General features: G+C 43.8%; 1 protein-coding gene across 2 annotated transcripts in view; it reads left to right on the forward strand.

Annotated features, from left to right (window-relative positions):
* Positions 1 to 21515, forward strand: part of TMC5 (transmembrane channel like 5) — a 55021-nt gene that overhangs the window by 9535 nt on the left and 23971 nt on the right. The window contains exons 1-8 of one of the 2 annotated variants that reach the window (XM_023728507.1): positions 2300 to 2954; positions 4980 to 5079; positions 8101 to 8188; positions 8626 to 8874; positions 11702 to 11853; positions 13659 to 13803; positions 14730 to 14885; positions 19175 to 19326. In XM_023728507.1, the coding sequence (XP_023584275.1) occupies positions 2645 to 2954; positions 4980 to 5079; positions 8101 to 8188; positions 8626 to 8874; positions 11702 to 11853; positions 13659 to 13803; positions 14730 to 14885; positions 19175 to 19326 (1352 nt within the window). In that variant the 5' untranslated portion in view covers positions 2300 to 2644. Of the gene's footprint in view, positions 1 to 2299; positions 2955 to 4979; positions 5080 to 8100; positions 8189 to 8625; positions 8875 to 11701; positions 11854 to 13658; positions 13804 to 14729; positions 14886 to 19174; positions 19327 to 21515 lie in introns of those variants that run through there. The other variant, XM_004373442.2, reaches the window with a different exon arrangement.

Genomic DNA, 21515 nt, shown 5'->3' on the forward strand with positions numbered 1-21515 from the left:
ATGCCTTTAAACTTCATAAGACTGCTCTGTCTAGCCACTATGACATTTGGATAAATAGAGAAGTAAAGAAAGAGAAGACCCAAGATGAACCTGGCTTTCTTCACCATGTTGCCTTGAGTTGGTCCTAATTCTCACAACAGGTACAGTTACTTGATGGACATCTCATGATAAAGTGTCTGCTTGATGGATTATGCTGTGCACCTAGGAAGCACCTGGCACATAGTAGGCACTTGTATATATTCATTCATTTATGAATGACTCAGCAAATGAAATTAGACACCAGCATCTGGTTATAGAAAGAGGCTGTGGTGAAGTGGTTTAGATCCCTCACTTTGGATTCAGACAGACCTGGGTTTGACACCCAGCTCTACTACTTGCTGGCTTTGTGACCTTAGGCAAATTACCTCCTTGATCCTCAGTATGATGGTTAATGTTATGTGTCAACTTGGCTGGGCCATAATTCTCAGTGGCTTGGCAGTTATGCAATGATGTAGAGAGTCTCCTTGGGGTGTGGCCTGCACCCAATATGTATATGGATACTCTGGCAAAGCTCTCACTCTGGATCCTGCATCTGGTTCATCATCATCTGACCTCTGGTTCTTGAGACTTGAGCCAGCAGCCTGCCATTTACCTGCCGATCTTGGATTCGTCAGCCTCTGCATCCCGTGAACCAGTGGCCTACCCTCTGACCTGCTGATCTTGAATTTGCCAACCCCTGCAGCCACATGAGTCAGAAGCCTTCTGCCTGATGCCTGACCCGTGGACTTGGGATTTGCCAGCCTCTACAACCGCGTGAGCTGTTTCCTTTAGATAAATCTCTCTCTATGTATATTCACATATATATCCTTCACTGGTTTTGCTTCTCTAGAGAACCCAACCTAAGACGCTCAGTTTTCTTAGCTATAAAACGGGGTTAATTATAGTACCTACTTACTGTGACAAATGTGATACTCTATTTAAAAGTGTCCTACAGTAATGGCAGGTATTTTTACTGCTATTCTTGTTGGTGGGGAAAAGGGATAATTGAGTTCCAGTCCAAGCCTTCCAGTTAATGAGAGTGTGATGGCAGGCAGGAGGGTCAATTCACCTCTCTAAGCCTCAATTACTCCAACTATCAAATAAACAACCTAGCCTAGGTGATTTCTAAATGAGGTCTATTGGACAGGAATTGTGTTCAGGTGCAGGATACAGATAACGGGACAGTGGCTTATGTAATAAAGGAATGTATTTTTCTCATGTAACAAGAAGTCTGGAGGGAGGGAGCTCAAGGTTTGTGCAGCATCTCTAACTATGATGCCCTCAAGGGCTGAGGCTCCTTCTAGTTTTTTCTCCACCACCCTTAGCAGATGAATGTTTGTCCTCATGTTAGCAAAATGGTTGCTTACAGGCAAGAAGGAGGAAGTATGGTGAAGGCCAAAAGGTGAAGCCAGGCAACACAGTCCCATTTTAAAGAGCATTCCTGGAAGCCGCATGTCTTGTTGGCCAAAACTGGGTCACAGGTGCATCCCAAGCCACAAAGGAAGCTGGGAGAATTTTAACTAAGCACATGCCTCCACCAGAAATGGGACTTTCTGTTGGTATGAGGAAAATAAAAAATGGATAGTGAGAAAGCAAATAGCAGTGCCTACCACCCAAGGAGCTCCCTACTACTAACCTAAAGGATTGGTGGTTCAAACCCACCCAGCAGCACCACAGAAGAAAGCCCTGGCAATCTGCTTCCATAAAGATAACAGTCAAGAAAACCCTAAGGACCAGTTCTACTCTGTAACACATGGGGTCACCATGAGTTGGAATCAACTTGACGGCAATGGTTTGTTTTTAACCACTCAAGGCAGTACAAATCCAAGTGGAATGAACAAATCAGTCTTAGAAGAAATACAACCAGAATGCTCCTTAGAAGCAAGGATGGTGAGTCTTCTACATACTTTGGACATGTCATTAGGAAAGACTAATCGCTAGAAAGGGACATCATGTTTGGTGAAATAGAGGGTCAATGAAAATGAGAGAAACTCTCAGTGAGATGGATTGACACACTAGCCACAACAGTGGACTAAAACATACCAGTGATCATGAAGACTCGCAGGACTGGGCAGCCTTTCATTCTGTTATACTTAAGGTCACCATGAGTTGAAGCCAATTCGACGGCAACTAACAACCACCACCACCACTCAAGGCAGTCAGGAAATAATAATTGTATCACTCTAAACCCATCTGGATTTACATACTATATGAAATTATAAAAGTAAAATATAAGTTCTAGGCCAGAGGCAACAGTTTAAAAAGAAAATCTTCCCCTTTGATTATGAGTCATTTAGAAGAAGCTCTGCCTTCTGTTTCTAGAATCCTGTTGTCTTTAATGAGGGATTCTGTTTCCAATATCTTACCTGGTTACCAAGACAGAGCTCTGCAGGAAAACACACCCCCTCCGGTGGAGACCTCTCTGTAGATGTGGAGAGTTATGTTGTGATTTGTGTGGGGTTGGCTTTGGTGATTTCACCTTGGCACTTTAGAAAATGTGACTGATGCGTCCCTTTGTGATTGTCCATCATTTTTCCTGAAAATTCCAGACAATGCTGGTATGACTACTGGTTGAAGTCTTTGGAAGCACACTTCAGTGGAGAATAAGGCTTGGAGGCGGCAAGAGATGTCGTCTGATGACCAAGGGAATGACATCATCATAGAGGTTGAGAATGTTCCATCTGGGGTTCAAAGCCATCCAGCCCCAAATGAGATTTTTCAAGATAAAGTGCTAATAAACTCAAGCTTCAGCAGGGTCACATTAATTTCTGACATCGATATGATAGACTCTCAGATTTTCAGCAAACGGAACTACAAACAGGGCAAGTGGTTGCCACAGTTTTCAACATCTCTGAGTGAATCCGTTTCTCAGACCCTTCACATCCCAGGATGTACTGGCCTCGACACTCCTTATACTTCACTTGAAAGCATTCAAGGTAGTAACACTGGGGAGGAGGAGTTAGGAAGGGAGCAAAGAAGTCTTCCAAGTTGTCCACAGATTTTTTGGTTTAAGATGTCAAGTAGGTTGAAAGTTTGGCAGCTTAAGTGAAGATCTGACGGATGAAGGAAGGGGCTACTTGGAAGCAACCCACTAACATCTCACCTTTATCAAACTCACTTCATGTGCCAGGCACTCTGTTGAGCACTTCCTTTTCATTATCCATTTTACATAATTTAGTTTTACTTACTCCCCACCACACACGTTTGAGGCAGGTACTCTTGTCATTCCCATTTGCTTGATGAGGAAATTGAGGCTCAGAGATATTAAGCAACCTGCCTTAGGTCACAGAGCTAGTAGCTGGTAGATCTGGGACCCCTAAGCAGGTCTGCCTGATTGCCAAGTCTGAGTCCTCAACAACCGACTGTACTTCTTTGGTCCAATGTCTCCCCACGCTGGTTTTAAGCAACATAGGATGACCCTTATTGCTGTGTCCATGGTGAAACCAGGTGTTAGCTGAGGCTTTCCTGCCTCTCTGCTTCTGAGGCCAAAAACTGACACTATCAGTTTTACCCCATAATGTTGGTGTTGTTGCTGGTTGCCAGTCAAGTGGTGCAAACGGTTAAGCTCTTCACCACTAGCCAAAAGGTTGGCAGTTTGAACCCACCCAGAGATACCTTCAGAAGACAGGCCTGGCGATCTGATTCCTAACGGTCACAGCCTTGAACACCCCCCTATAAAGCAGTTCTACTTTGCAAACATGGGGTTGCCATGTGTCACCCCTATAATACCCCAGGCATAAAGTCCAGCCGCTTCCTGTAGTTTCAGGAAGAAAAAACCCATTCACACCAGAGCATTTTGTGGGTTTAGTCCTTTTTCTGTAGACGGAGGAGTCTCCTCGCACGCTTCTGTCTCCCAGCATCTCCTTGTTTTCCCGTCTTCCTGCCTTTCTCCTTTTTCCCTCTCAGTCTACTTTCTACTCCTCATTCCCTCTCAGGAGAAACACAAATTCCTTGTCTTCAGCAGAGCGATTTGGTGGCCATCCTTCGGGCACTCCTCCTCCACCTCAACTATGGACACGGTGCTTTCCGGTGAGGCGTTCTGGCTCGTGATGTGACGGGGAAGTGCCAGTCGGCTCCCTCTGTCTGTGATTACCATCTCCGGCACGTCAGCTGGGCCCCAGCCAGCCTCTGCTGGATTCCCTCATGTGACAAGGTTGTGACAGCAGTTCCAGGTGTCACATACATACACAACAATATGAAGTCGAAGAGAGTTTTTTCTTTTCCCTAATACAGTATTATTAATTTTGGGGGAAGGGAAGAAACCTTCTCCGAAAAACTCCTCAGCAGACTACCCGTCACAGAACATTGGCCAAAATTGTGTCACATGACCATGTCTAACGCAGTCATTGGCCAGGGGGCAGGACCATCGGGATTGGCTCAGACTCATCGGGCCCAGGCCCCTGTGCCTGGAGATGAGCCCACCCCCACAGAAGCGCCCTTGTGGGGGAGGGGCTCATTTTTAAAGGAAATGGGGGTTCAGCTGGAAGGAGGGCTTGAGTTTGGGGTGAGTGATCAAGGTGGCTGTCGCGCTGACTCAAAATATGAAATGAGTTAGCGGAGAAGAGGAAGGGAGTATGTTCAGAAAAGCATGTGACAGTCATCAAGGACGTAAAGAAGGCCGTTGGGCCTAAAGTGCAGGCGGCAGAAGGGAGAGCCGGGAGATACAGAAATGAAAGCGGAGAGCTAAACTTGTTGTCTTTGCTAAATGCTTATTTTGTCGGAGGAAACCGGAAAACAAACAAAAAACCTCGGAATTGAGTACAAACATTATCATTCGCTTTGGCTTTGAGATTTCACAAAGATGGCTTGTCTTCGTGTTTGTATTTGTGATCTTTGGAATCCCAGACGCCATATCGTTTTCTTGCGCTCTTTTAAAAACGTGAGCCATATTTTAAAATGTTATTATTCTGTTAAGGAAACAAAACAAAACAAAACTCCGTTTATTTTGTTTTCTTTCACAGGACAAAAGCTAATTGCATCTTTGATACCCCTGAGCCCAAGAGACAGAAATAAAGCCATCAGGAACCAGCCGAGGACCATGGAAGAGAAAAGGAAACTCAGGTATGGACCAGAGGCTTTCCTTCTTTGCCAGATTTCGGGAGAACCTCAGTCTTCTTCTACTTTTGTCATATCTCAAAAAGATACATAAATGTGGGAGAAAGGACAAATATTTCTTAACAGAAGAATTCCAAATAACTCACATCAGTACTTCCCACACCCTGGCCTTGGATGTGGGCTGTGTTTAGTGAGGTGCTTCCCAAGAGTAGGATGTGGAAGGGAGGGTGGGAGAGGTAACTTTACAAAGGAGAAACCTGGCTAACAGTACCTCAGCCAGGCAATCAAGGTTAGCTTCACTATACATAAGGCACGTGATGAGAAGGGCCCTACCTCTCTGTGATATTCTCTCTTGAAACCCATAACCCCAGTCTTCTTGTTGTTAGCTGCTGTGACGTTGGCCCCCAACTCATGGTGAACCCATCTACAACATGCTACCTGGTCCTGTGCCATCCCCACGACGGGTTGTGGATCGGAGCATTGTCATCCATAGGGTTTCCACTGACTGATTTTCGGAAATAAATTCCCAGACCTTTCTTCTTAGTCTGTCCTAATCTGGAAGCTCCACTGAAACATTATAAAGATATAAGACCATTATACAAGACCTTACCTCAGCACCATTGACATCTGGGGACAGATAATTTTCTGTTGTGAGGGGCTCTTCCTGTGCATTGTAGGCTGTTTAGCAGCTTGCCTGGCCTCTACCCACGAGATGCCAGTAGTGTTCCCAAAGTTGTGACAACCAGATATCCCCTGGGGGGCAACTTTATCCCCATTGAGAATCACTGCCTTACAGGATCTGCACTTCTCCCACCCCCGTCCCAAAGTTACTGTTCTTCCTCCTTCTTGTTCATTCCATTCTAGTTACGCTGGCCTCCCTGCTGTTTGCCCACTAGAACATTCCGTTATCCGTAACTAATCCTTCACCTCCTTCAAGACTGTAACAGAGTTCCTGAGTAGTGCATACGGTTAAGAGCTCAGCTGTTAAGCAACTATAAGGGTTGGTGGTTTGGATTCACCCAGAGGCACGTCAGAAGAAAATCCCTGGTGATCTCCTTCTCAAAGGTCACAGCCATTGAAAATCCTATGGAGCACAATTCTACTCTGAAACACGTGGGGTCTCCACGAATTGGAATCAACTTGATGGCAACTTTTTTCTTTAAGATTGTAACACGGTCCCTACCCTGCGTTTCCCATCTTCTTACCCTGATCTGTTTTTTCTTTCCCGTAGCACAAATCACATTCTAATATGCTATGTAGTTTATCCGTTTATGATTATATTTAGAGGTAGTCCCCGACTTACGACAGGGTTCCGTTCCTACTTCGTTGTTATTAAGTCGGTTCTGACGTAAGTTGAATACCTCTTTTTCTTTTTAGTTTTCATTATTATTGCCTTTTATTATCAAGTTTTATTATCAGGGTTGGAAACATTACATATAAACTTACAGATATATTTTAATACAAAAAAAATACACAAATCGTAAAAATATACGCCTACGATGAAGAGGAGTTGAACAATGTTGGCATTTTGTCAGCTGCAGTAATAACTCCACTTGTGGAAGGTTTTGGATCATCTGGATCATTCCTGGGAATGAGAATCGCATTTCCGGTCAGAAAATTAGTGAGAGCTGTCTGTATGGCCCTTCTCTTTTTTTTTTACCATATATTTTGCGGTAGCATCTCACTGCTTCCCAAATCTGCCTATCTACTTCCTACACAGACACAGACTTCATTGTAGACCAGGCCACAGCCTGCTATATGGCAGTGTTTTGAACAGTAAATCATGACATTGAACATCTGTGAGTGAACATCTGAGAGTCATAACATCAGCAAATTATCTGCTACGATGTTGTATGTAGTGCATATTACTAAATGGTAAGATGTACCAAAAAAAAAAAAAAAGAGATAGTCATAAGTGCGGTTCATTGTAATTTGAATACATTGTAAGTTGGGTACTACCTGTATTGTTTATTGCATATCGTCTTTCTCTTCCAACTAGGATGTCAGCTCCACGAGGCAGGAAAACCAGGCTCTCTTGCCCACTGCCTGGGACTGTGCCTAGCACATCTGTCATAGGCACTTAGTAATTATTTTTTACTTGATTTTATTTCTTAAAATTTTTGTGTCCAGTTTAGACCAATGAAACATAAAGGAAAGTTTGCTGATAGGCTCCCAGGAAAGTTTTTTTCCTATGGGTGGGGGGTGCAGGGAGAGAGAAGAGAGAGATGGAGAGAGACACAGAAAGAGAAAATCCAGGAGAGACAGAGACATAGAGAAAGAGACAAAGACAGACCAGAGAGAGAGAAAGAGGAAGAGGAAGACAAGGACATAGAGAGTTGGTGAGAAATGAGGAGAAAGAACCAGAGGCACAGAAAGAGAGTCAGGGAGAGATGGAAGAAGAGACAGACAGACACACAGGGAGGAAGAGACAAAAACAGATGAGAAAAAGAGAGAGAGATGGGGAGGGAGCCCTGCTCCCTTCCTTTTAAAAAAAAAAAATTTTTTTTTTATTGTGTTTTCAGTGAAGGTTTGCATGGAGGTTAGGTTTCCATTCCACAATTTCTACACAAGTTGTACAGTAACGTTGGTTACATTCTTCACAGTGTATGAACATTCTCATTTCTATTCTGGTTGTTCTGTTTCCGTTAATCTAGTTTCCCTGCCCCCTTACATTCTTATCTTTGTTTTAAAGCAGTTGTTGACCATTTGTCTCATAGAGGTGATTTTTTTAAAGGAGTACAGTACTTAACGTGTGATATTTTTTGAGCCAGTTATTTAGCTACAGGGTGACCTCAGGGGCTAGTTTCTGTTCAAACTAGCAATAGTCTCGAGTTCTTTAGTCTCAACCAGTCCAGTTGGTCTGGTTTTTTTTTTTTTTTTTGAGAAATCTGAGGTTCTGCTCCACATTTTTCTCCCATTCTATCAGGGTCTGTCTGTTGTGGCCCTGATTAGAATGGTCAATTCAGTAGTGGTAGCTGGGCAGCATCTAGTTCTTCTGGTCTCACTTTCTTCTGCTGTTCCCCACAGGAAAATCATTGACAATGAGAAAAGTAAACAGTCTCATCATGTCCTTAAGCTCAATTGCTGTGCTCAGTGTCTGAACTCCATTTCACTGGTAAGTCAGCCTTTATTGTACTTGGCAAGCTGGTTAGTGCAAGGGGATGAAAACAGAGAAGCAGGAGAGTGGGGATGAAAGGGGACACTAACAGGGAAGAGGAACAAAAATCCGGGGCTATTTCACTGCCCAGAGCCATAGAAATTGGATCAGAGCAGGTGTGGGGAAAGGAGGTTGGTATGGGCAAGGTCTAAGAGGTTGCTGAGTTAGCTGGGCAACTTAGCCAGGGTGAGCTTCACCTTCTTCAACAGCAATCCTGGGAAGATAATAATAACACTCATCTTAGAGGGTGGTCGTGAGGGTTAAAAGAGATAACATTTGTAAAGTCGCTTAGCATGGTGCCCGAGAAATGGTGGCCGTTCTTGCTGTTATGGTACCTGTTCAGTAGGTACTTGTTGAGTGACTATAAAGCCACCCGTTTTGCATCCCAACTCCAGGGTTACCGGAGATCCAGGAGCAGCCTGTCAGAACTCCTCAACTCCATCAGCCTGTGGCAGAAGACCCTCAAGGTCATTGGAGGCAGATTTGGAACCAGTGTTCTCTCCTATTTTAACTTTCTGAAATGGCTTTTGAAGTTCAACGTTTTCTTGTTCGTTGTGAACTTCAGCTTCATCATAATCCCTCAGCTTACCATGGCTGAAGAGAACACCCTCCGCTTCACTGGATTGGAATTTTTAACTGGGGGGGTAAGTTCTTCATTTCCTTTGTGCACAAACATCTAACCTGGATTCAGCAGCCTAGAAGCCAAGGGACATGCCTGGCTACTCACCCTGTCCAGACTGCCTTACTGCCTGGGGGTTGACAGTGGGGAAAGTTGGTGTTTTAAAAGCAAAAATTTTTCCCCAAAGTAACATATGCACAACATAGTGGAATTTCTATCTCCAGAGGTAACCACCATTATAAGTTTGAGATTTTATTGTCTATACTTCTCTTTTCTGCATACATGTGGACTCATTTATAAGTATATATACACCCATTTTTTTTTACAAGAGCTGAATTATTTATTATATACTGTCTGCAGTGTGCTTTTTTTTTTTTTAACTTAACAACATATGGTGGACATCTTCCCATGTCAGTATTCATGGATATACTTTTTCTTTCATATTTTTATGTCTATAAAATACAATGCTCCTTTTGAAAATATTTTAATATATAGAAGGGAACAAACTAAAAAATGGAAAGTTCATTTTACTCTTCATCCCTTGTCTAACTGCCCAGTTCACGGTATATCCCTACAGACTGTTTTGCCTTCTATACAAACCTAGATATATAAATAAATAGATAATCATTCTTTTAAACAAATAAAAAGAAGATAGGATTATACTTGTTTTTGCAACTTTTTGTTTGTTTGTTTCACTATGTATCTCTCCACACTGCTTGTTTTAACAGCAGCCATAATTTATTCACCCAACTCCCTATGGAAGCATATAGGCCCTGCCTTGTGAGCTTATATTCTCGAAGGGATTGCTGCCACTGAGTTTCTATAAAGCAGGGATTGGCAAACTACAGCCCAAGGGCCAAATTTAGCCTGCCATCTGTCTTTGTACAGCTTGTGAACAAAGAATGGTTTTCACATTTTTAAGTGGTTGAAAAAAAATCCAAAGAATAACATTCTGTGAAACGTCAGAATTATAAGAAACTGAAATATCGGTGTCCATAAATAAAGTTTTATTGGAACACAGCCACACGCATTCATTTACATCTTGTCCATGCTGTTCGCATGCTGCAGGTGCACAGTTGAGCAGTTGCTACAGCGACCATATGGCCTGCAAAGCAAAAAAATATTTATATTCTGGCCCTTTACAGAAAATGTTTGCTGACCCCTGCCGTAGAATGTAGTAAGGTCTTTCATTTATCTTTCTTTCTCCTTCATTAAAAAAATTTCCTTGCGTTGGATGCCTTAAAATGGAAATACTGTGTAAATTTCTCTTTCGTTTTTTGTCATTACTATGTAAAGTTATATATAGGAAACATTTCATTATGAAAAGTTTTAAACATACAAAAATAGTAGTATAATAGACACCCATATATCCACTATATAGACTTAAAATTGTTAACATTTTTCGATATTTGTTTTATTTTTGGAAGCATTTTAAAATAAATTATAGACATCAGGACACTTTATTCCTAAAGTCTGCAACATGCATCTCTAAAAAACGGACGCATTTCTAAGTTATAATGCTGTTACCACCTATAACAAAATAAAAAAAATAATTCCCTAATATCATCTAAAATCCAGACAATGTTCACATTTTCCCAGTTGTCCCCAAAATGTCTTTAATAGCTTGCTTTTTCAGACCAGGATCCAGTCAAAGACTACTTGTGGCATTTGGTTGTTTTTTTTTCTTTTGTTTTTATTAATCTAGAACAATCCTTCCAGCCCCACTTGCCTTTTTACTTGACATTGACTTGTTGTAGAAACCGGGCCAGATGTCCCACAGATTCCAGCATCCTACCTGCTGGAATTGTCTGTTTCCTCGTAGTCTCCCTTAATTTCCTCTAGCCCCTTATTTCATGTAAATTGCAATTTAGATCTAAAGGCTTGATTTGTTTGATACTTTATATTAAAAAGTTTTTTTTATTGTGGTGAAATATATATAACAAAACATTTTCTATGGCAATCATTTTTACCGGTACGATTCAGTGACGTCAATTATGTTCCCTGTGTTGTGCAGCCATCACCACAATCTTTCCAGTTTCTTTCATCACCCTTAAAAGAAACTCAGTAATACCTTCCCGTTTTTCCCTCCCACCACCCCCCCATCCCTGTAACCATTAATACACTTTGGTAACCACTAATAAACATTTGCCCCTTCTAACTATTTCCCGTAAGTGGGATCATACAACATTGGTCCTTTTATGCCTGACCTGTTTTGCTCACCATAATGTTTTCAGGGTTCATCCACGTTGTAGCACGTATCAGAATTTCATTTCTCTTTATGGCGGAATCATACGAACATTTTTTACCATAATACTTAGTAGGTGACCACACTAAAAAACCAAACCCATTGCCATGGAGTCGATTCCAACTCATGGTGGCCCCATGTGTTACGGAGTAGAACTAGGCTCCATAGGGTATTCTGGGCCATAATCTTTATGGAAGCAGCTCAGCAGGCCTTTCTTCCGTGGCACCACTGAATGGGTTCAGACTACCAACCTTTTTATTGGTAGCCGATCGCAAACCACTGGTGCCACCAGGGACATTTTAATAGGTGACAGAGGCCCTTAATGGCTGATTGTCCCACTTCGAGTTCAGTTGGTCACTAGGTTCAGGTGATGACAGCCTGACCTTCCGTTGTAAAGTTTTGTTGATCGGGGATCCCTTTTCATCTCTGAGCGCTTAGTGATACAATGTCCAGCTTCTTAGTGGCCTCAGGTGCTCCTTCCCTGGCAAACAAAATGGACTAAACTGGCCCATGCTTCCGGCAGACAGAGGAGGTTAGCTCTGCAGACCATACTCATTCATCTGTGTCTCAAGAGGCCGCCTGACCGAGGGTTTATTGTCCATTTCAGGGTTATTTTCGGGACACAGTGATGTACTATGGCTTTTACACCAATTCTACAATCCAGTATGAGAACGTCAGGGCGTCCTACAACATGCAGCTGGCCTACATCTTCACAGTCGGAGCGTGCTTGGTCGTCTGCTTTTTCAGTTTGCTGTACAGGTACAGAGGGTTGGCATTTTTGGAGTCTAAGGCTCTTTTTAGATTTAGGCAAGATTCAGGAGACTTGAAAATTGCCTAGAAAACAGTTCAGTGCAGTTTCGACTTTCATATTGCTGTCTGATCCTTTCTTGTTCTGTAACATAGAATACAAGTTCAGGAAGAGGAAGAGCGGTTTTATGCACTTTTAAAGAAATTGGTCAGTCTGCAAATAAGGATGTAATGAACCAGGTAGTTATACGGACAAAAGGATGTGGATGGACAATTGTGAAAGAGGTGTTGTTGTTAGGTGCCGTCAAGTCCGTTCCGACTCATAGTGACCCTGTGTTCAATAGAACGAAACACTGCCCGGTCCTGCGCCATCCTCGCAATCATTGCTGTATTTGAGCCCATTGTTGCAGCCACTGTGTCAGTCCATCCCGTTGAGGGTCTTCCTCTTTTTTGCTGACCCTCTACTTTATCAAGGATGATGTCCTTCTCCAGGGACTAGTCCCTCCTGAAAACACGTCCAAAGTACGTGAGACAAAGTCTTGCCATCCTTGCTTTTAAGGAACATTCTATCTGTATTTCTTTCATGACAAGTTTGTTCGTTCTTCTAGCAAGCAGTCCATGGTATGTATGTTCGATATTCTTTGCCAACACCATGATTCAAAGACGTCAATTCTCCTTCCGTTTTCCTTATTCATTGGGCAGCTTTCACAGGCATATGAGGCGATTGAAAATGCCATGGCTTGGATCAGGCACGCCTTAGTTCTCAAAGTGACAGCTTTCCTTTTTAACACTTTAAAGAGATCTTTTGCAGCAGATTTGCCCAGTGCAACATGTCGTTTGATTTCTTGACGGCTGCTTCCATGGGGGTTGATTGTGGATCCAAGTAAAATGAAATCCTTGACAACTTCAATGTTTTCTCTGTTTATCATGCTGTTGCTTATTGGTCCAGTTGTGAGGATTTTTGTTTTTTTTTTATTTTGAGGTGTAATCCGTACTAAAGGCTGTAGTCTTTGATTTTCATAAGTAAGTGCTTCAAGTCCTCTTCACTTTAACCAAGCAAGGTTGTGTCAGCTGCTTATCACAGGTTGTTAATGAGTCTTCCTCCAGTCCTGATGCCTAGTTCTTCTTCATATAGTCCAGCTTTTCAGATTATTTGCTCAGCATACAGATTGATCTCGTTAACTTCACTGATAGTATCTTCAAAGAAAGACCTATCTCCTCCATCAGTGTTACATCCACAGGTACAGGGGCTAGGACTTTAACATATCTCTTTGGTGGACACAGTTGAATCCATTACAGTGTATTTATTCATTGGCTGTCAGTAATTCTGTGAGTGGGTACTGTTATTATCCTCGTTATAACCAGCTACCACTTGCCATCGAGTCGACTCCAACTCATGGTGACCCATGTGTGTCAGAGTAGAACTGTGCTCCATAAGGTTTTCAGTGGCTGATTTTTTGGAAGTAGATTGCCAGGCCTCTCTTCTGTGGCACCTCTGCGGGGACTCAAACCTCCTTCCAGTTAGAAGCTGAGCATCTTAACTGTTTGCACCACCTAGAGACTCCCTATCCAAGTTACACAGATGTGGAAAATGAGGTTCACAACAGTTAATATCGCAAAGATCCTCCAGCTGGCAAGGCTCGGATTGCAAGCCAGGCTATCTCATTGTTGTGCTTATTATCACAAGGAAGAGTTTGGAGTAACTCTTTGATGTTGCCTTTCATTGTGAATGATAGGGTTTCGCTTTGTTTTAATGAAGTTACGCTCCCAGCTCCTGTTGTAATAACCCTTGGGTATTTGGTTTCTGCTTTCCCTAGCATGGCCAGGTATTTCCGCAGCAACTTCATTAACCCCCACATTTACTCCAGTGGGACTGCTAAACTTATCTTTTGCTGGGACTTCACTGTCACTCATGAAAAAGCTGTGAAGCTGAAACAGAAGAACCTCAGTACTGAGATAAGGGTAAGGCAGGCCCACTCAACCCACCTTCCTCCTCCAGTAGATGTTGAACTTTTCTTGAAATAATAATGAATGATTTTTTATTGCCTATAAGTTTGACAAAAAGTTAAAAATATTCATAATGTGCAGTGCTAGTGATGATGTGGGGAAATGGACATTGTTATATGGGATTGGTGGCTTTGTAATCAGTTCAACCCTGCAATTTCAGTTTAGCAATTTCATCAAAATTTTAAATGTGCATACGTTTTTACCGCTTAGTTTAAGGTTTAAAATTTTATCCTAGGGCAGTGGTTTTCAACTGGGGGCAGCTTTGCCTCCCTAGGGGACATTTGGCAATGTTCGTAGACTTTTTTGGTTGTCACAGTTGGGAGGGGTGCTACTGGCATCTAGTGAGTAGATCCCAGGGATGCTGCTAAACATCCTACAACGCACAGGACAACCCCTTTGCTTCCAAAGAATTATCTGAACCAAGATGTCAGTAGTTCCAAGATTGAGAAACTCTGGTCTACAGAAAAAAAAAAAAAAAATTCATGAAAAAGAAAGTGCAAAAAGCATTTCTAAACAAAGCGACTTTGAAAAGAGGGTTGCAGATGTTAACTTCTTCCTTGGTGAAGATACCCACCCTGTTCTTCAACGAAGAGCTTCATAAGCTCAGCCTACCTTCCTTGAGAGCATGGTCCCAATATATTAGTTCCACCTGTCCATCTAAGATGGAAAGAACATTTGATGTGGCAGTGGGGGTTCTTGGCCCCTTTTGAGGTTTTCCCAAGTGTCTCCCATAATACATGCCCATTATCAACTTTTCCCCTCTCTCTTGCCTGTGGATCTGGGGTGGGTTGGTGTCTCTGGGTGTAGTGAGGTTCACCTTGAGATCTTGGCTAACAGTGGAGAGGGATGTCTTGATCAACTTCACTTCCTTGTGTTTGTAGGAAAACCTGTCAGAAATCCGACAGGAGAATGTCAAGTTGACGCTAAATCAGTGGCTGACCCACTTGTCTGCCCACGCGGTGGCCTGGGTTGTCTCTACTGGCGTGGCTGTCGCCTGCTGTGCAGCTGTTTACTACCTGGCTGTGTACAACTCAGAGGTAACTCCAGAGAGGCTGGAGCACCAGGGTCCAGAACAACGAGAACTAGGTGAAGGGATGGGATGCTGGAGGAGGGGGAGAGTGGTGCAGAGGCTGCTACTTAAGTGGGGTCCGTGGCCAGTGGTATCATTGCCACCTAGAAGCTTGTTAAAAAATGCAGAATCTCAGGTCCTGCCCACAGACTCAGAATAGGCATTGTAACCAGATCATCAGGGGATGTGTGTGTGCGCACTGCAGTCAGAAGTTCTGGGCGAGTAGGGAGAATGGGAACTTTGACCAAAGACCTGGGATGACGTTCTGGTTTCTTCTTCTGTTATTATATCCCTAAGGCCTTACCCAGAACCCTGGTGGCGCAGTGGTTAAGAGCTCAGCTGCTAACCAAAAGGTCGGTAGTTTGAATCCACCAGTGGCTCCTTGGAGACCCTGTGGAGCAGTTCTACTCTGTCTTACAGGGTCTCTATGAGTTGGAATCAACACTGTGGCAAAGCGTTTTTGGTTTAAGTCCTTACCCAGCACCTAGCACAAAGTAGATGCTCAATAAATACTGTAAATGGTTGGACTTAGGCAAGTTATTCAATCTTTCTGAGATTTGGATTCCTTATCTGTCAAATGGGAATGACAATTCCTGGCTTTGTAGGCATGTGGTTGGGATTAGAGATGAGTTGGAGGGTCCACCCATTACCTGGCTCCGTGGATGATAAAGAATGTTACTTTTTAAAAATTTTATTTTATTGTGAAAATATACACAACGAAACATTCTTTGTGTATAATTCAGTGACATTGATTACATGCTTCATGTCATGCAACCATTGTCACTATCCTTTTCCAAATCATTACACTGCCATTAACTCAGTAATGCACCCTAAGCAAAAACTCCCCCTTTCCTCCTTTCTCCTACCCCAAGTAACCACTAACAATCTTTGGTTTCTATATATTTGCTTATTTCATATAAGTGAGAGCGTACAGTATTTGTCATTTTGCTACTGACTTATTTCGCTCAGCATGATGTTTTCGAGGTTTATCCATGTTGTGACATGCAGCAGGACTTCAGTTCTCTTTATGACTGAAGAAATGTTAATTTGTGTGTGTGTGTATTTAATGACTTAGGCTCTGAGACTAATTAGCTGGGTGGCCTGGGCAAAGTACTATTTTTTCTGTAGGTTTCAGCTTTTTTTCCTCTGCAAAATAGAGCTAATTGTATCCACAGTTTGCCTACTTCTAGAACTATGGTGCAGGTCAGTCTGAGCATGTCACTTTCTTTAATGGCTTCCTACCAACAAACCAAACTAGATGCCATTGAGTCGATTCTGACTCATGGTGACCCCGAGTGTGTCAGAGTAGAACTATGCTCTGTAGGATTTTCAGTAGCTGTGGTCTTTGGGAATTAGATCGCCAGGCCTTTCTTCTGAGGTGCCTTTGAGTGGATTTGAACCTACAACCTTTCAGTTAGGAGCCAAGCGCTTAACCATATACGCAACCCAGGGACTCCAAATGACTTTCTACTACCCTCAAAATAAAATCTGTCCTCCATGGCATGACTGACAGATCTTTTATGATCTGACCCCTGCCCATTTGTCTAGCCTCAACACCCCACAACCACCTGTACCCCACACCTGCAACACTACATTGCCTGACTGCATGCCTTTCCTCATCTCTAGATGGGAAACATGCAGTTCATTCTCCAGCTACTTCCCTGCATCTGGCAAACTCCTCCTCCTCCTCTAGACCTCAGCATGGAAGTCACCTCCTTCAGGAATCCTTCTCTTGCTATCACTACCCTCCCTAGGCTGAATTGGGTGCTCCTGACCCTGCAGGCTTCCCCTGTACACTTATCACACACAGTACTGAAAATGCCTATCTACTTGTCAGAAAAAAACACAGACACAAACCTGTTGCCATCAAGTTGATTCTGACTCATAGTGACCCTATAGGACAGAGTAGAACTGCCCCATAGGGTTTCCAAGGAGCAGCTGGTGGATTCGAACTACTGACGTTTTGGTTAGCAGCTGAACACTTAACCACTACGCCACCAGGGCTCTATCTACATATCAATAACTGATACATGGTAGGTAGTCAACCAAATGAATGAATAAAGGAATGAGAAGCCAGCCAGAAAATGGGTGTGGGATTGTACAAATCTAGAGGACTGCAATTAACCATATTAAGATCTGCCCTGGAGGGGAGGTCGAGTCATAGTCCTCAGGGACCTGGCGTCGCCTGTCTTGGTAGAAGTGGGACAAGGCAGCTGTAGGTAGGAACAAAGAAACTTCTGAGTTCTTCTTCACCCTGAAGGTTTCCTCCACGCCCACCTGAAGTGAAGGGGGTCAGCTAAGGAGGAGAGCAGGTAGAAGTAGAATAAACCAAACCAAACCCATTGGCCGCCAAGTCACTTTTGACTCACAGTGACCCTATAGGACAGAGTAGAACTGCCCCCATAGAGTTTCCAAAGCTGTAATCTTTATGGAAGCAGACTGCCATATCTTTCTCCTACAAAGCCACCGGTGGGTTTCAAACCTTTTGGTTAGCAGCCGAGTACTTAACCACGGCACCACCAGGGCTCCTGAGAACTGGAATAATTTCCCTTTTTTAAGCATCTGCTCTATGCCAGGCAAGGCCAACCTTTTGCACAACACCAGGGGTCACCATTCACTTAGTGTCTACAATTTAATGTAAACGGTGCCTCCATTTGTATCGTTTGGCAGCCCTGGGCACAGACCCCTGCCTTACTTGATCTCATTTCATTCTTGCATGGTCCCTGTGGGTTATGTGATAATCTCCCCATTGTGCAGATGGGGAAAGGAGGCTCAGAGAAGCTAAGCATCTGGCTCCAGGCCTTGTAGCTTGTAAGTGTGTATGTGGGGCGGGGGAGGACAGTATTTGAACCCAGGTTACTCTGGCTCCAAAGACACAATCCAGAGTGACAATGGTGCTTTCAAAACTACCCAGAGGTAGATGGAGCAGAGTCAGGCTGATGGGATGGGAGACAACCCACTGGGACTCCCTTTCCCCAAGGCGCACAGGATGTTGCACCAGGACTTCTAGCCGAGGCTCCACTCCCAGCTGTATGCCAGGTGCTGCACCCACCTGGAGGAAGAAGCACCCCTTTCTGCCTCACACAAAGGGGCATGTGGGCTGGCAGAGGCCTGCCTGCCCCCTCTTTGGCACTCAAGAATGAGCGAAGCCAGGTGGCAATGAACAAGGCCGTACAGGAGAGAGGAGGAGAACTTCCAAGGTTATGGATACCCTTGTGCTGTAGCTTTGGTGGACTCAAGCTTTTGCTTCAACAGCCAGGAAGCCCCTGCTCAGTGTCCCAGACCTCGTGGTGAGGAAAGTCAAGTCACAGAATGACTGTTTGACCTGGGTTCAGCTGTGCCACTCCCTTGCTGGGTGACCCCGAGCAAGCCGTTTTGCCTCTCTGATCCTCAGTTTGCTCATCAGTTAAGTGAAGTCTGTTAGCACCTGAAAGGAGCCCTGGTGGCTCATTGGTTAAGGCCTTGGCTGTTAACCAAAACGTCTGCTATTCAAACCCACCAGCCACTCTGCAGGAGAAAGATGTGGCAGTCTGCTCCCATGAAGATTACAGCCTTGGAAACCCCATGGGGCAGTTCTGCTCTGTCCTGTAGGCTCGCTATGAGCTGGAATCAACTTGACTGCATACAACAACAATAGCACATACCTTGCGGGCTGTGGTCAGGATTAAATGCGATCATGTGGGTAGTGAGTAGTACAGGGTAAGTGCTCAATACACGAGGCCTTTCTCCTGCAGCACCACTGGGTGGGTTCGAATCACCAACCTTTAGGGTTTAAAAAAAGCCCATTGCCATCGAGTCTATTCCAACTCAAAGCGACCCTATAGGACAGAGTAGAACTGTCCCATAGGGTTTCCAAGGAGCAGCTGGTGGATTCAAACTGCCAACCTGTTGGTTAGCAGCCTGAGCTCTTAATCACTATGACACCAGGGCTCCAAACCCAAAAAACCAAACCTGTTGCCCTTAAGTCGATTCTGACTCAGTGACCCTATAGAACAGAGTAGAATTGCCCTGTAGGGTTTCCAGGGAGTGGCTGGTGGATTCGACTTGCCGACCTTTTGGTTAGCAGCCGAGCTCTTAACCGCTGCAACCAAGCGCAAACTGATTGCACCACCGAGGGACCTCCAATAAATGGCAGGTTAATAGTTCACCCCAGAGGAGCTCCTTCTGGGGTTTTCCCATGGTGGAGTCTTCTGAGTGAGGTCCAGAGGGGTTCAATGCACAGCTAGCCTCTTGATTCTCCCCCTTTGTCCCCTGCAGTTCCTGGAAAAGCACAAAGATCCTGGGGCAGTGCTGTTACTGCCATTTGTTGTGTCCTGCATCAACCTGGCTGTGCCACGCTTGTATTCCGTGTTCGGGCTGGTGGCGAGGTACGAGATGCCTCGGCATGAAGTCTATGCCCTCCTGATCCGGTAGGTGTGCCTGTCCCGTCAAACACCAGTTGTTTCTACGAAGTGAGGGGAAGCTAGAAAGGGTTACATGCCCAATATCAAAGTTCTCTTCTCCAGCAGGAATTTCAAGAGTAAAGTGTGTATGTGTGGTGTGGATTAATAGTCTAGCCATAAAGTCTGAACAGCTCTGAGAAACTATAGCTATTGAATACCTCTGCCTTTTGCTCAAAGTAATGGCTTACCTTTCCCAGTTGCAACCAGCCTGAGGATTAACCTAGCTCTTCTAGGAATGACACGTGCAGATGTTCAGGCAATGCACTGCACAAAGGTTCCTGACTGAGGAGTTGTGTGGGTACTGAAATCCACCCATTGTTACCATTAGACTGTGAGCCCTGGTACCCACTGCATCAGCTGGGGGGAAGGGGTGCATTTTTATATTCAGCCACTCAAACAGAGGTGTGGTGGGGCGGGAGTTGGGGGGATAGGGTGGCTTTTGGCAATTCATTGATTCCCACAAAGGCAGTGTATGTGTTAGAGGTAGCCCCAGGGTTTTGATAAATAAAGCACAAAACTACCCAAATTTTGTACTCACAGCCTTTTCCTGGCTTGTTCCTGGCTATAGTGGTGTTTATAACACTACCAGTACCAGAACCAGTTCCTGTTGAGTCACCTCTGACTCATGGCGACCCCATGTGTGTCAGAGTAAAACTGTGCTCCATAGGGCTTTTTTTTTTTTTTAAATAATATTGCATTTTTGGTGAAGGGATATGCAGCAGTTTAGGTTCCCATTCAACAATTTCTACACAAGTTGTCCAGTGACATTAGTTACATTATTCACAATGCATGAACATTTTCATGATTTCCATTCTGGTCGTTCTATTTCCATTAATCTAGTTTCCCTGCTCCCTTACATTCTTTGTTTTAAAGTAATTGTTGACTGTTTGATCTCATATAGGTGATTTTTAAAAGGAGCACGGTACTTATGGGTGATATTCATTATTTTTTGAGCATATTTGTTATTCAGCTACAAGGTGACCTCAGGAGTTAGTTTCAGTTCAAGGTTTGAAGAGTACCTCAGGGCATTAGTCTTGGAGAGTCTTCCTGCCTCAAACAGTCCAGTAGGTCTGGTTTTTTTGTTTGTTTTTTAGGAATTTGAGGTTCTGTTCGACATTTTTCTTCGATCCTATCAGGGTCCATCTATTGTGGCCCTGATTAGAATGGTAGGTAGTGGTAGCCTGGCACCATCTAGTTCTTCTGGTCTTAGGGTAGATGAGACCATGGTTCACGTAGACTGTTCGTCCTGTAGACTAGTTTTTTCTTTGAATGTTTGGTTTGCTTCTTTTTCTTTTGCTCTGTGTGAGTAGAGACCAATAATTGTATCTTAGATGCTTCATAGGGTTTCCAATGGCTGTTTTTTCGGAGGTAGATTAACAGGCCTTTCTTCGAGTCACCTCTGGGTGGACTTGAACCTCCAGTTGAGTGAATTAACTGTCTGTACCACCCAGGGACTTCATTCAATAAAGGTAAACTAATGCATTAATCAGTACATTTTGAGGGTCTGCTACTGGCTAGGCACTGAACAAGGGGTTATGGATCTCAGATTGAAAAAGACCCATCCATTTCCTTCCTTCATGGAAGTCAGAGTCTAGTACAGTGGTTCTCAACCTTGAGTATGCATCAGAATCACCTGGAGGGCTTGTTCAAACACAGCTTGCTGGGGCCCACCCCCAGAGTTTCTGATTCAGTAGGTCTGGGATGGGGTCTGAGAATCTGCTTTTCTAACAAGTTTCTAGGTGATGCTGATGCTGCTGGTCTGGAATCACTGGTCTAGTGGCATTTGATTCTTGGTACACCTATGCCAGGGCCCTATTAAAACCAGAAGGTACCATCTAAGGCACAACGGTTGGTCTCTATTCACCTGGAGCAACAGAGGAAGAAGGAGAGTCAGGAATAGGAGGAGGAAGTGGAATGTTTGGCTAATTGCCTCCATGAACAACTGCCTCCTTTGCCATGAGACCAGAAGAACTGGATGGTGCCCAGCTACCATTACTGAACAATTTGATCAAAGATACTATAGAAAAATTCTAATCAAAGGGGAGAAAATGAAGAACAGAATTTCAAATTCTCAAGGACTCCAGACTTTCTGGAGCCATGGAGGCTGGATGAATCCCTGAAACAACTGCCCTGAGATAATCTTTAAACCTTAAACC

This window comes from Trichechus manatus, unplaced genomic scaffold (genome assembly GCF_000243295.1).
Source record: "Trichechus manatus latirostris isolate Lorelei unplaced genomic scaffold, TriManLat1.0 scaffold00024, whole genome shotgun sequence".
Classification (NCBI taxonomy): Eukaryota; Metazoa; Chordata; class Mammalia; order Sirenia; family Trichechidae; genus Trichechus; species Trichechus manatus.